This window comes from Neofelis nebulosa, chromosome 14 (genome assembly GCF_028018385.1).
Source record: "Neofelis nebulosa isolate mNeoNeb1 chromosome 14, mNeoNeb1.pri, whole genome shotgun sequence".
NCBI classification, from domain to species: Eukaryota; Metazoa; Chordata; class Mammalia; order Carnivora; family Felidae; genus Neofelis; species Neofelis nebulosa.
In genome coordinates this window covers 16,254,041-16,268,990 of record NC_080795.1, presented here as the reverse complement: position 1 = coordinate 16,268,990, position 14,950 = coordinate 16,254,041, and the positions used below count along the sequence as shown (strand labels likewise).

General features: G+C 38.7%; 1 protein-coding gene across 7 annotated transcripts in view; it reads left to right on the top strand.

The window, feature by feature from the left end:
- Positions 1-14,950, top strand: part of PDE7A (phosphodiesterase 7A) — a 139,932-nt gene that overhangs the window by 99,181 nt on the left and 25,801 nt on the right. For all 7 annotated transcript variants that reach the window (XR_009253691.1, XR_009253693.1, XR_009253692.1 and 4 more), the window contains 4 exons: positions 6,766-6,861; positions 8,932-9,032; positions 13,557-13,688; positions 13,876-13,967. Coding sequence is in view for 3 of the 7 variants with exons in the window: in XM_058699701.1 (XP_058555684.1) it covers positions 6,766-6,861; positions 8,932-9,032; positions 13,557-13,688; positions 13,876-13,967 (421 nt within the window). In the remaining 4 variants the exon portion in view is untranslated. The remainder of the gene's footprint in view (positions 1-6,765; positions 6,862-8,931; positions 9,033-13,556; positions 13,689-13,875; positions 13,968-14,950) is intronic.

Here is a 14,950-nt window from a genome sequence, read left to right as displayed (position 1 = left end):
GGATCTTTTGTGGTTCCGTACAAATGTTAGGATTATTTTTCTAATTCTGTGAAAAATGCTATTGGTATTTTTATGGAGATGGCATTGAATCTGTAGATTGCTTTGGACAGTAGGGACATTTTAACCATATTATTCCAGTTCATGAGCATGGTACATCTTTCCATTTCTTTGTGGCATCTTCAATTTTTTTCATCAATGTCTTATAGGTTTTCAGATTACAGATTTTCCAACTCCTTTGTTACATTTATTCCTAGGTATTTTCTTTTCGATGCAATTATAAATGGGATTATTTTATTACTTTCTCTTTCTGGTAATTACTAGTATATAGAAGTACAACATATCTGTATGTTAATTTTGTATCCTGTAACTTTGCTGAGTTCATTTGTAGTTCTAATAGTTTTTTGGTAGAGTCTATAGGGTTTTCTTTATATATAGGATTATGACATCTGCAAGTAGTGACAGTTTACTTACTTATTCCTTCACAATCTAGATGCCTTTTATTTCTTTTTCTTTTCTGATTGCTGTGTTTCGTACTTCCAGTACAGTGTTGAATAAAAGTGTCAAGAATGGGCATCCTTGTTTTGTTCTTAGAAGGAAAGCGTTCAGCTTTTCACCATTGAGAATGATGTTACCTGTGGGTTTGTCATATGTGGCCTTTTTTATATTGAGATATGTTCCCTCTGTACCCACTTTGTTGAGAGTTTTTATCATAAATGGATGTTGAATTTTGTCAAATGGTTTTCCTGCATCTATTGAGATGATCATATGCTTTTTATCCTTCATTTTGTTAAGGTAGTATATCCTGTTGGTGCATTTGCAAATGTGAAACCATCCTTATATTCCTGGAATAAATCCCACATGAACATGGTGTTTGATCCTTTCACTATATTGTAGAATTTGGTTTGGTCATATTTGGTTAAGTATTTTTGTAAATATGTTCATCAAGAATATTGGACTGTAATTTCTTTTTTTGTACAAAGTGTCTTTGTCTACTTTTGGTGTCGGGGTAATGTTGGCCTTGTAGAATGAATACAGAAACAATCCTTCCTCTTTAATTTTTTGAAATACTTTGAGAAGGATAGGTACTTACTCTTCTCTCAGTGTTTAGTAGAACCCACCCGTGATAAGCCATTTGGTCTTGGTCTTTTGTTAGTTGGGAGTTTTTTGATTACTGATTCATTTCATTACTAGTAATTGGTCTGTTCAAATTTCCTATTTCTTTGTGATTCAATCTTAGAAGATTATGTATGTAGGAATTTATCCATTTCTTCTAGGTTGTCCAGTCTGTTGGCATCTACTTGTTTTAGTAGTCTCTTACCAGCTGTATTTTTATGGTGTCTTTTGTATCTTCTCCTCTTTCATTTCTGATGTTGCTTACTTGAATCCTGCCTCTTTTTCTCTTATTTTTTAAGTCCTATTTCATTTATTTCTACTCTTTATTATTTCCTTCCTTCTACTAACTTTGGGCACTGTTTGTTCCTCTTTTTTCTCATTCCCTTAAGTGTAAGCTTAGATTGTTTATTTCACATTTTTCTTAATGGTTTGGTAGGCTTTATCACTATAAGCTGCTTCTGCAGAGCACCTGGGTGGCTCAGTCAGTTAAGTATCCAACTCTTGATATCAGCTCAGGTCATGATCTCTCAGTTTGTGAGTTTGAGCCCTGCATTGGGCTCTGCATTGACAGTGTGGAGCCTTCTTGCGATTCTGTTTCTGTCTCTCTGTATCTCTGCCTCTCTCTCTCTTCTCCCCCCTCACTCTCCCTCTCACACTCTCTCTCTCCCTCTCAATAAATAAATAAACTTAAAAAAAAAACATTTTTTCTGTGCATCTTCTATTTTGGAACATTATATTTTAATTTTCATTTGACTCAATTCAATTGTTTGAATTCCTCTTTCATTTCTCCATTGACGTCTTGGTTGTTTATTGGCATGTTGTTTAGCATCCACATGTTTGTGTTTTTTCCAGTATTTTTTTTCTTGTAATTGATCTAGTTTCATACTGTTGTGGTTGGAAAAGATGCTTGATGTAATTTCAGTTTTAAATTTATTGAGACTTGTTTTGTGGCCTAACATGTGATCTCTCCTGGAGAATACAATGTTTCATGTGTGTCTCCAAAGAATGTGTATTCTTTTTTAATTTTTTGTTTTTTGTTTTTGCTGTTCAGTTTGGATGATTTCCACTACCCTGAAATCCCAGATCACTGATCTGTGCTTCTGTATCATCTCATCTGCTGTTGATTCCCTCTACTGTGTTTTTCATTTTAGTTAATGTATTCTTCAGCTCTGATGCATTCTTTTTTACATTTCTTATCTCTGCTGAAGTTCTCACTGAGTTTATCTACTCTTCTCAAGTCTGGAGAGCATCCTTATGACCATTACTTTGAACTCTTCATAAGGTAGATTGCTTATTTCCATTTCATTTAGTTTTTTTTTTTTTTTTTTGAGGTTTTGTCATGTTCTTTCATTTGCAACATGTTCCTCTGTCTCCTCCTTTCCCTGCCTATTTTTGTTTGTATATATTAGGTAGATCAGATGTGTCTCTGGGTCTTGAACATGTAACCTTATATAGAAGGCATCCTGTGAGGCGTAAACCCCACCCCACCCCCTGGTAACTATACCCAGGCACTCCAGGGATATCCCCTGTGTGGGCTGCATGTCCCCTCCTTTGTGGCTGGATCACAACTTATGTGGGCACACTGGTACCACTTTTGTGGGGTTCCAGTCCCAGCTGAGGCGACTCAGTGTGGTGGGACAGTAGCCACTTTTGGAGGGACAGGCACCAGTCTCAGTTGAGGCTCTCTGCTGAGTGCAACAGGAGGGGAACCACTTTGGAAGGGTATCCCCCAGGAAGGGAAGGTTGGGCTGGACAGGTCCACAGGTTGACATCTGGTCAGGGTAAGCAGTGCTAGAAAGGTAAATGGATAGTGTCAGAACTGGTGCCCGCCAGCATCAGCCCAGCGAGGCAGAAGGAAGGCAAGAAAAATGGTGCTATTCAGTGCTTCCTTCCTGGAGAAAGTTCCTACAGAGCCCTGACCCTACCTACTGCACAAGCCCTAAAATTAGTCAGTGAATCTCCTTCAGTTATGGCTTAGGTGCTGTTGAGACTATTGCTTCTGTTCTGGTCTCAGCCAAGTGAGTTTATACGCAGGCCTTTTAAGAGTGGAATCTTGGCTTCCCACAGCCCGCCAGCTCTCCTGAAGTTAAGCTTCACTGATTTTCAAGGCTTCTGGACATAAGGCATGCTGATTTCCAAAGCCAGATGTTATAGAGGCTTTTCTTCCTGGTACAGATCCCCAGGGCAGTGGGTACCTGATGTGGGGCTCAAACCCTTCACTTCTCAGGGAGGATCTCTATACCTATGATATCCCTCCTGCTTGTGGGTTATCAAGCTGGGCGTGTGGACCCCGACCAAATCACATCTCTGCTTTCTTGATGTGACTTTTCTTTACATCTTTAGCTGTGGAAGAGCTGTTCTGCTAGTCCCCAGATTGCTCTCAGTAAGAGTTACTCTATATGTACTTGCAGTTTTGGTGTGTGGCCATTGCTTGACATGAACTCAGAATCCTCCTACTCTGCCATTTTCAGCAATTCCCACCCACTTTTTTAAATTGAGGTATAATTGACATATAACATTATATTAGCTTTAGGTGTACAATGTGAGGATTTAATATATGTATATATTTAAAACAATCACAAAAAATCTAACATCCATCACTATACATGGTTACATTTTTTTTGTGAGAACTCTTTAAGATCTATTCTCTCAACAACTTTCAAATATGTAATACAGTATTATTAATTATAGTCACCATGCTGTACGTTACATTCCCCAGGCTTATTTTATAACTAGAAATTTGTACCTTTTGACCCTTTTCACTCATTTTGTCAACACCCCCAACTCTTGCCTCTGACAACCACCAATTTGTTCTCTGTATCTATGAGCTTGGTTGTTTTGTTTGTTAAAGATTCCACATAATAGTTAGATCATGGCATTTGTCTGTTCTCTGTCTGACTTATTTCACTTAGCATAATGACCTCAAAACTCATCCATGTAGTTGTAAGTGGCAAGATTTCCTTCATTTTTATGGCTGAATAATATTCCATCGTATATGTATACCATATCCTCTTTGTCCATTCATCTGTCTGTGGACCCTTAGGTTGCTTCCATTGGAAATAATGCTGCGCTGAGCAGAGGAGTACGTATATCTTTTTGACTTAGTGTTTTCTTTTCTTTGGGTAAATAGAGGTCGAATTGCTGGATAATATGTTAGTTCTCTTTTTAAATTTTCGAGGAGCTTCCATTCTGTTTTACATAGTGGCTGCGCCAATTTACATTTCTACCAATAGTGCATTTTTCTCCACATCCTCACCAACACTTGCTATTTTTTGTCTTCTTGATAATAACCATTCTGACAGGTGTAGAGTGGTATCTCATTTATGGTTTTGATTTGTATTTCCCTGATGGCTAGTGATGTTGAGCATCTTTTCATCCGGCTCTTGGCCATCTGTATATCTTCTTTGGAAAAATGTCTATTCGTATCCTCTGCCTATATTTAAACTGGGTTGTTTGTTTGAACTTACATTGTGAAATATCTACGTATATATCCAAGGAAAAGTGCGTTGTTACAGCAATAATAACAGGAATATAGCTCACTTCTTCACAAATGGTTCTAAACCAGATGGGCTCCTGTTTGTATCAGTATAGTGTTATCAGGATTCAAATACATTTTAACATTTAATTTCTTAAAAAATAAAAGATTTGAAAAAGTTTCTTTTATTTAAGGTGCTATGTCAGGTTTTTAAAAAAGAATCTCTTTTGGTCTCCTGCATCTTTTCCAGTGTTTCTCATGCAAATATTGTTCAATTAACTTATATTTTTCCTTAGCTATGGGCTTCTGTTGACAGTTGTGTAGGCAGTTTTGGGTAATGAAGTTAGCCCAGTGGTCCTTTAAAATTCTCCATAAATGTTATTACTATAAATATGCGATGTGAGAATAGTTAAGTCTTTTGTAGATTTTTTTAAGAATGATAGTTTCTTTAGAGAGATGGTTTCTTTAGAATCATCTTTATGTTATTGTCTAAATTCTGGCAGTAATTTTTGAGCTCCTAACTCTTTAAAACGTACAGTTTTATATCATGTGTCCTAATAGAGGAAATGCACAAAACTTTGAGAAATATAATAGAAGGTATAAAAAATGGAGAGTTACATCTTGGAAGACAGACTAACCATTATAACAATGCTAGTATTTCCAGATTTCATGTCTATACTCACGTGACTCCAGTTGTCAGTGACAAAAGGGTGGAAGTTGAGGGTGAGATAGTCCTCACAGCAGGTAGCAGCTCTTTCAGAAAACTTAGCTTAGGGGAAGAGACAGGGTGGCAGCTGGAGGGAGCCAAGAGAGTCAAGTATTCTTTGTTGTTTGAAAGATAAAATCTAGAGCATGTCCTGAGTGCTGATGCTTATTGGAGCACTAGAAGGAGGGACTGAGGAGGGATATTTTGATTCAGGGGGAAGGAAGAGGCATGGGGGGTGGTGTTGGTAGGTGGCACAGTTTCTGAGACACTCTGGAGGGATGGAGGGATTGGCTTTGGAAAGAAAAGGAAATGAGGGCTTGTATTTTTTCTGTGAAGTATGAGGCTGTTGAGAATGAGGGGGGGAAATTTGAGAAGAATAGAGAAAGCTTGAAAATAGGCATTTAAAGAGATAAAGAGTGGCACCTGGGTGTCTCAGTTGGGCATCCGACTTTGGGTCAGGTCACCATCCCCACATCGGGCTTGCTGCTGTCATTGCAGAGCCAGCTTCGGGTCCTCTACCCACCTCAATTTCCCCTTCCCCCACTTGCGTGCATGCTCTCTCGCTCTCTGTCTCTCTCAAAAATAAATAAGCATTAAAAACAGATAAAGAACTGTTTCACTAGAAAAACATAGTAAGATTGCTGTATAATTGTTGACTGTGAACTTAGTGTTAGAATAGAATTCTATTTAGTTTTGTGACCACCCGCCCCTTCCAGCTACTCAGATTTCTTGCTACAAGTGTGAGGTAGACAAGTGGTTGAGTTCAGAGTTTTGATCTTGAGGTCATCGATCCCTCCTCCTAGCTCTGTACCTTGAAGAACAAACACAACCTCTAGTGAACAAGGTGCAGCTACCACAGTTGACTTTGATTGGACATCCTCATACAGTTAGTGATGTGGTTGAGGGATGTCTAGGTGGAGTTGGTGCAAAGTTTTCTACTGATTCTGATTACTTTGGTGTCTTTCAAAAAAATTGATTCGAAAATGCTTATCTTGGGGCGCCTGGGTGGCGCAGTCGGTTAAGCGTCCGACTTCAGCCAGGTCACGATCTCGCGGTCCGTGAGTTCGAGCCCCGCGTCGGGCTCTGGGCTGATGGCCCGGAGCCTGGAGCCTGTTTCCGATTCTGTGTCTCCCTCTCTCTCTGCCCCTCCCCCGTTCATGCTCTGTCTCTCTCTGTCCCAAAAATAAATAAAAAACGTTGAAAAAAAAAATTAAAAAAAAAAAAAAGAAAATGCTTATCTTCCAGTTATTTGGTTGTAGAAAAATGAAACAAAGCCCATTTTTTTCCTTAGAATGGAAAAAAGATATAAGAATTAAAGTTCACAGCTGGTAAAATTAAGGATGTATGTTTTAGAAAGACAAAACGTAGGAATTTGTACTCTGTGTTTTATATTCAAAACCCATATTTGGAAGCACAATGTAATTATGCTAGTCTATATTTCCTACTAATATCTCTTCTTTTTTCATTTTAGGAAATAGTCTAGTAAGCTTAACCTTTCATTTATTTAGTCTTCATGGATTAATTGAGTACTTCCATTTAGATATGATGAAACTTCGTAGATTTTTAGGTAAGTGATTCTAACCCATTAAACAGAAATAACATTTGAACAAGAATCTGTTTTAAGTTTTCATCAGTTTTTTCAGTTAGCTATGGCTCTAAAACAGACTACCCTAAATTTTTGTGGCTTGGAATGACATACACTTACTCAGCTCCTGAGTCTGTGGGGCTGTTGAATGCTGCTTGTAGTCTAGCTGAGTTCATTTATGTCTGCATTATGCCTGCAGTTGACAACAGGCAAGCTACTATGTGGGCCTGGACTGGGACCTCAGCTGGGACACTGGGCTTCATGTGGCTCAGCTCTACATGGTCCCCCATTAAATTCAAAGGAGTCAGAGGAGTTTGGCCCCTTAATAAATTCACATTAAAAACAAAAAAAGAAGGAAATATATTTTATGACAAACTGAGCTTGTTCAAAGAGTGATGGGCAGTCTCCAAGGGAGCTGGCGTACCCGGGCCCCTGAGACTGGCTCTCCAGGTCTGGCTCTCCATCACTTCCACCCCATGCTGTTGGCCAAAGCAAGTCTGATAGGGGGTGAATGACACCTCTCGTCCAGGTAGCTTTGAAGGTTCAAAGCCATGAATGCAGGGCATGGTGAAGAAGTGGGACACTTTTGCAGTCAATCTCTTAGGTTGACCACAGCTTTGTCACAAAGATGACACAATTTCTGTCCTTTTTCCAAACTTTGAAGGCTCAAACTTTAAAAGATTAGGTGCATTGCACTTAGGTGTTCTCTTTTTCTGATCCCAGAAATCTCTTTACGTTAAACTTAAAGATTATTTTTAATATGTTTAAATGTGCACGGTGATTTTTGTGTAAGACTGTTTTGCTAGGGAAAAAGCTGAACTTTTTTGCCAAATAAATATGTTAGAAGAAAATTAGCATGAGGATTACTTTTTTTAAAAAAGAAGGTAATATTTTCTTTCCTCTTAAATACTGAACTAAGATAAATTTATTACCTAGGACTTTTGAGAGACTTTTCCTGCATATTTATTTCTAATTTGTATACCTGTAATACTCCACTAACAAATTGTGTAAATTATAAAACATATATAAAAATAGATATTAACAAGAGTAATTAAAAGGCTATTTGAAAGGATGGGTTAAAGTAAATACATAATTCTAATGCTCTTTCCTTCTCACCAGTGAGTCATGGTTCACCACTGTGGAATTGGCTCACTTTACTAGTGACCAGTAGATTACAGTGTTGTGCCCTTGGGGCCATCCTGCAGGCTTGATGGCAACAGGGATAACTCCACCCCTAATCCTAGTCTCCTTTTTCATGAAAGCCTAACAGACATGGAGCAGAGACAGTAGGATTAAGAGAAGGTCCATCCCTACTACTGAAAAACTAATTCCAGTTCTGAAACAAATACCTCACTGATGATGCGCCCATGGGATCACCTTTATATGCCCTAATAACTATAATATTTTAGCTTCATAAAGTTTTTTGTTTACTGATAAATTTCTAGAGTCTAAAACAGTACTTGGCACGATAAGTGTTTGTTGAATGAATTGCAATGCTTTTAATGAAACCGAGAAACTCTTCTTAAATTACATTTGAAAGAGAAGAGTTTGGTACAATGATAGGTTCACATTTTAAAAGAGAGGCACCTGGGTGGCTCAGTCAGTCAAGCATCCGACTGCCGGCTCAGGTCATGATCTGATGGCTCATGAGTTCGAGCCCCACATCAGGCTCTGTGCTCACAGCTCAGAGCCTGGAGCCTGTTTCAGATTCTGTGTGTCTCCCTCTCTCTCTCTGCCCCTCCCCCGCTAGCACTCTGTCTCTCCCTCTCTCAAAAATAAGTAACACTTAAATAAAAAAGAAAAATAAACAAAATATTTATTGTTTTGACATGAATACCTTCTGATAATTTCAAACAAGTTAGCAGCCACAGTGGTATTGATTCTTTGGACATACATGTGAGTTCTGAGTGATTGTCATCCATCTGAATCTGAACAACTAGCTGGTAGCCACATGAAGATTGTAAGTGGAAAACTCATAATTATCACAATTCTTGTACTTTGCACAGGCCTCCCACGTACAATTAAATTTGAGATCTTTTTTCTTTGATGCAGTTATGATTCAAGAAGATTACCACAGTCAGAACCCTTACCACAATGCGGTCCATGCTGCAGATGTTACTCAGGCCATGCACTGTTACTTAAAAGAACCTAAGGTAAGATGCTGACATTTGCAGGGGGTGCGAATCCTAAGAAAATTCCTTGACTTACTTTCAAATACTTTTCCTTAAATGAGTGATTTGACTCAAAATCAGAGGCTTCCTTCACTAAACTGAGATCTGGCTGGATCAAGTTTCCCATCCTGGTTATATTTGTACAGCAGTTGGACAACTGAGTGATTGTTGAGAGAGAAGCTGGAGAAGTCCAGGTGAGGTCTGGATCCGACGAAACCCCCAACTCTGTGTTAGGACACTGGCATTTACACCAAGCTCCTTGTAACCTCCATGAGGGCCGCACAGCATTAGTCCAATTCAGAGAATGAACGGGAGCTACAGAAGGGAAGCAGGAGACTTTCCCACACCTGTCAGAAGCTGTTTTGTTTTGGTGCACCATGAAAGAGCCTGGTGGCCCAAGCTAGGCAAGGGGCTTTGGGGAAGGAGAGAGGTAGACGGTCTGTAAGATCTCTTGGGAGTTAGAGTGCCTAGCCTATGGTGTCTGCATCTTTGGGGGAATGAAGCAGAGAGAAGAGTCAATGAAGACTGCGTGGGGCAGCTGAGTAGAGTGTGGAATTCTGTGAGAGAAAGTACGTAGAAAAGGGAGCAAGTTTTGGGGGTGAGGCTGGTAGAGATGATGACCTCCACTTTGGACATGTAGAGTTAAATGTGTTTGTGTGGTATCCAAATGGAGATGTTGAATAGAGAGTTGGATAAGAGAGTCTGGAGCAGAGAAGAGAATCTGTTGGAGATACAGATGTAGGGATCAACTGTAGATGATAACGGAAAGCCGTGTTTGTCTTTGGATGTTTCCTACCCCTGATGGTCCTGAAATCACATTTGCTTACCCTCAGCCCTGTTTCTAAACTCTTCTCCCCCTGGGATCTGAGTTCCCACTAGATATTAGAAGGGAAAGCAAGCTGACTAAATCAGATTGTGCTATTTGATGCCAGTTCTGAGAATATAGCCATGTGGTCACCAGTCTTGTCATTTTTCAAGAGATTGTGGAATATGTGAAATACCCCAGTTTTTAGAGTATATACATCATGGCTTCTTTTAAAAAGCAACTTCATTGTGGTATCACTTGTATGCCACAATAAAATATATACATTTTATGGGTACATTTTTGACAAATGTATACTCCTGAGTGCCCGAATTTTCTAATTGAGCTTTTAAAAAAAACTCTGGGCCAAGGCTGAAGCCTCTGTTGAGAGTTTTTGGGAGAAACTGATAATCACCATACAGCCAGGTAAATGGAATGATGAAGGTAAGTGTCACGTTCTGTGAGACACAGAGGAGGTTAATTAAGCTGGTGCACAGGTCTGGGAAGGTGGCTCCCCTCCCATCTTCCACTGGCCACACCCAATCAGAAGCCAGGGGCGTGGAAGGTAAGGGCTCATGCCAGGCACGGGGCAAGGCGAGAGTGCGAAGGGTGTGGTAAAAATGAATAAAAATGCTGCCTTACCTGTGCAGCTCTGGCAGCACTAATTTTAAGCTTTTTTTTTTTTTTTTTTTTTTTGCCTATGTATCTGATATTTCTTATTTTAAATATGTTTTGCCTTATGCAGCTTTGATTACACTTATTTGAAATACTTGGCTCCTAGGTGGCTCAGTCAGTTAAGCGTCTGACTCTTGATTTTGGCTCAAGGTCACGAACTTATGGTTTGGTTCTGTGCTGTCACAGAGCCTGCTTGGGATGCTCTCTCTTCCTCTCTCTCTGCCTCTTCCCCGCTTGTGAGTGCTTTCACATGCGCTCGCTCACACTCTCTCTCTCTCCCTCCTTCCTTCCCTCTCTCCCTCCCTTCTTCCCTCCCTCTCTCCCTCTCCCTCCCTCTTTCTCTCTCAAGTGAAGTATTTTTTTAAAAAATACTTTTCATGGTTAACATACTTAGTGAACTTAGTCAAAGCTTCAGTGAAGGAGATAAAATCACTAAGCCCTAAAATGCAAAAATTCCTTTCTCCTTTATTGTAGTTTACATTTTAAAATAGATTCATTCAGTTTTACAAGTACATTCTAAAAAAAGCCTTAAGATTGTATCTCTTACTGCCTGGGCTTTCACAAGGCTTCACACTTTCAAGTGCTTTCATTCAGTACATTTTCCTGGTGCTAGGAATCCAGTGGTAAACAGGACAGGAAAGGTCCCAGTAGGGGAAGCAGTCATTAGACAAATAAATAGAATGTTGACATATATTGTAGTAATTACTGCTGTGAAGGAATCTAAATCGAGGAATGTGCTGGAGAGTGACCAGAGGATGGCAAGCATTTACAGCTGTAGATAAGGTGGTCAGAAACCACGTAAATTTAAAGGAAAAATTTGAGAAGGAGTCACCTATAGAAAAATGCCGGTGCAGAGGGAATCAAATAGAAAGGCTTAAATATAGTATTTAGTGAGAAACCTGCTTTCTGGGCACCTGAGTGGCTCAGTCAGCTAGGCATCCGACTTTAGCTCAGGATCTCATAGTTTAGTCAAGATCTCATAGTTTGTGAGTTCCAGCCCGGCGTCTGGCTCTGTGCTGACAGCTTGGAGCCTGAAATCTGCTTCGGATTCTGTGTCTCCTTCTCTCTCGGCCCACCCACCCCTACTCACGCTCTGTCTCTCTCTGTCCCTCAAAAAATGAATAAACATTTTCAAAAAAACAAAAGAGGGGCGCCTGGGTGGCTTGGTCGGTTGAGCTTCCAACTTCGGCTCAGGTCATGATCTCACAGTCCGTGAGTTCGAGCCCCGCATCAGGCTCTGTGCTGACCGCTCAGAGCCTGGAGCCTGTTTCAGATTCTGTGTCTCCCTCTCTCTCTGCCCCTCCCCTGTTCATGCTCTGTCTCTCTCTGTCTCAAAAATAAATAAACGTTAAAAAAAAAAAATTAAAAAAAAAAAAATCTGCTTTCAGTTTTTATATATGATTTCTGTGTAAGAGCTAATTCCTGGACTCTTAAGTGCAAAAAGAAATACTCAAAGCCCCCCCAAATTGCTAGAAAGTTAGGGCAAAGTGCCTTCTTTCTGTACTTGACATCAGCCCTAACTTGAGTGTTTACTTTCTGTGTTTTCATAGCTGAGCTTACACAGATTATAATTGTGTTCCAGTTGAGCCTATTAGCACCTAATAGCAACAATAAAAACAGTGACGTTTTTTGTTGAACACAGGAAAACTCAGCATTACTAGTTTTTTATTTGGAAAAGGGTCCGATGATAGCTTTGCAGACGTCTCCATCAAATGGTTTGCAGTTTCTTCTTCACACAGCTTGTTGTTACTGTCCGGCATTACCAGATACAGTTAAAGGAATGGAAATAACAGTAGCCTTGTTTTGTTTTGTTTTTTTAATTTTTTTTTTACATTTATTTATTTTTGAGAGAAAGAGCACGAGTGGGGAGAAGCAAAGAGAGGGAGACACAGAATCCGAAGCAACAGTTGCCTTGTTTTTAACCCCCTTTAAAAATTGTCTTAATATCGTTGGCTTCTTTGTCTTTATTATAAAGGTAATCATTATTTTTTTTTACTACTGACAGTTTGTTATTTATCATTGACCGTTTCAGTCAGGTAATTAACTTACCCCTTGTGATTATTTTATTGTATCAGCTAAGATCTGCAATGACTATTGAGAGTAACATTATAATTGCTCGCTTACACGATCACTTTTTCTGAGGTGACTATATTGTGAATGCTGTTCTGACTATATCCATTTGTTGGGAGAGGATTTTCTTAATAGAGTGGATGTAGACTGCCCCAGGATTACTCAGCTTCCTTAAACATTAAAGACCTCAGAAATAATGGTACAGTTTGGATTCTAATTTTTTTTTTTAACGTTTATTTATTTTTGAGACAGAGAGAGACAGAGCATGAATGGGGGAGGGTCAGAGAGAGGAAGACACAGAATCCGAAACAGGCTCCAGGCTCTGAGCTGTCAGCACAGAGCCCGATGCGGGGCTCGAACTCACGGACCATGAGATCATGACCTGAGCCAAAGTCGGCCGCTTAACTGACTGAGCCATCCAGGCGCCCCTACAGTTTGGATTCTTAATTGAAGTCTAGTAACCAATTTGTTGATGAATAAGCGCCTTCAGTCATAGGTCTTATGTAATTGTACACTTAAAACCCTGATAATGTGAGCGTAGATCTCACATTAAGTGTTCTTACTGCAATAAAAAAAAGTTGAAAGACCTCATAGGTCTTCTGTTGGTAGCAACTATGGTAATAAACATACAGAAACCTGTGTTTGTTTTAAACCCATTTCTCAAAAAAGATCATTTATACTTTGGCTGTCATTTTGAGTAAGTCTGTCTCAAATGAACACAGTGTAAGGACAAGGTCTGTAAACTCTGTGTGGACGGGAACACGCATCATATTCTACCTCTCCCTCGTGTCGTGATGAGGACAGCACCTGGCAAGTGCTTGGTGCCCTTAATGAACAGTCTGAAAAACATGAAGGGGGAGGAGACGCGACACTACCATTTGAGGCAAATTCAAAACTACTGTAATGGTACAGAGTTTATTTCAGATATGTCTGTAATTAATTCTTTTGTCCCACTTCAGCTTGCCAGTTCTGTAACCCCTTGGGATGTCTTGCTGAGCTTAATTGCAGCTGCCACTCATGATCTGGATCATCCAGGTGTTAATCAACCTTTCCTTATTAAAACTAACCATTACTTGGCAACTTTATACAAGGTCAGTGCAATTTTATCATGAGATTTAATATTCTTGCATTCTGGAGAATGTTTTAATGGAGTCAAAGTAGTAAACAGATTGTCCATGAACATTAGAATTTTAGCCAGATTAATATTACCTACAGATAATTCTTTATGTTCAGAAAGAGACTCGCTATTAAATAACTCAGATATGCCCCTTTTTGTAGAATACCTCAGTACTGGAAAATCACCACTGGAGATCTGCAGTGGGATTATTGAGAGAATCTGGCTTATTCTCACATATGCCATCAGAAAGCAGGTAGGTTGAATTAAGACACATTTAATTTGTTATGAACTATGGAAATTAAGTTGGCAAAACAATTTTATAAAGGTTTCAAAATTATTCAAGTGTTCCCACGGTTTTCAGTTTTTGTTTAATGGCTGAACTATTTTATCTTAAAGGTTTATATCAAAATTCTAGTAATTTAAACCTGTTCTGCAGTGAAGACAGTAGTATTTTTTTAGTGATTTTTTTTTTATGGATCATTCTGTAGATTTGAGTATTATAAATTCACTCCAAATACACATTGCCTCAGTCATAGTTTACTATTTATGTAAATAGTGTTACATGTTTCCATTTTATGCTCATTTGAATAAAACCTTATGTTCTAGGTATAAAGAAATTAATTATTCTGTATCATAAATACCCTCATTAAAAGTTTCAGGAAGTTTTCAAAATCTATAAGTAAAAAAAAAATGCTTTATACCTCAATAGCATAGCCCTGGAGTCACTTCGGGAGCATAGGATAAAATAATGATGGAAAGAACAGGAAATACTAATTTTTTAAGAAAAGACCATTTAATGTTAAGCAGGCCATTTGAAAGCCTAATAAGCATCAGTGCAAATAAGCCCGATATGATGGTGATTAACAAAATCTCTTCTCACTGATCCACAAACAAAAGCTTTTAATAATGTCTCACTGAGAGAAGATGCTCTTAAGAAAACCATGTAAGTGGATATAAACCATCTAATTCTAGAAACAAGGTGAGGCATAAAAATAAGTTTGGGTACTAAAATTTAAGTTACTATTATTGTTCTTTCCTTTTTCTATTTCATAATTTAAAACAACTTTATTTTAAAAACTTAAGTATTTTGTGTAATGACCATAAGAAAAAAGCTGGACTTTATTTTTTATTTTTTAAATCTTTATTCATGGATACCATTTGGAGTTATGACAATACTTCTGGTAAGTAAAATTGTTTCTTGCTGTAGTACAAATAGAAAAATTGCTTAAACCATAG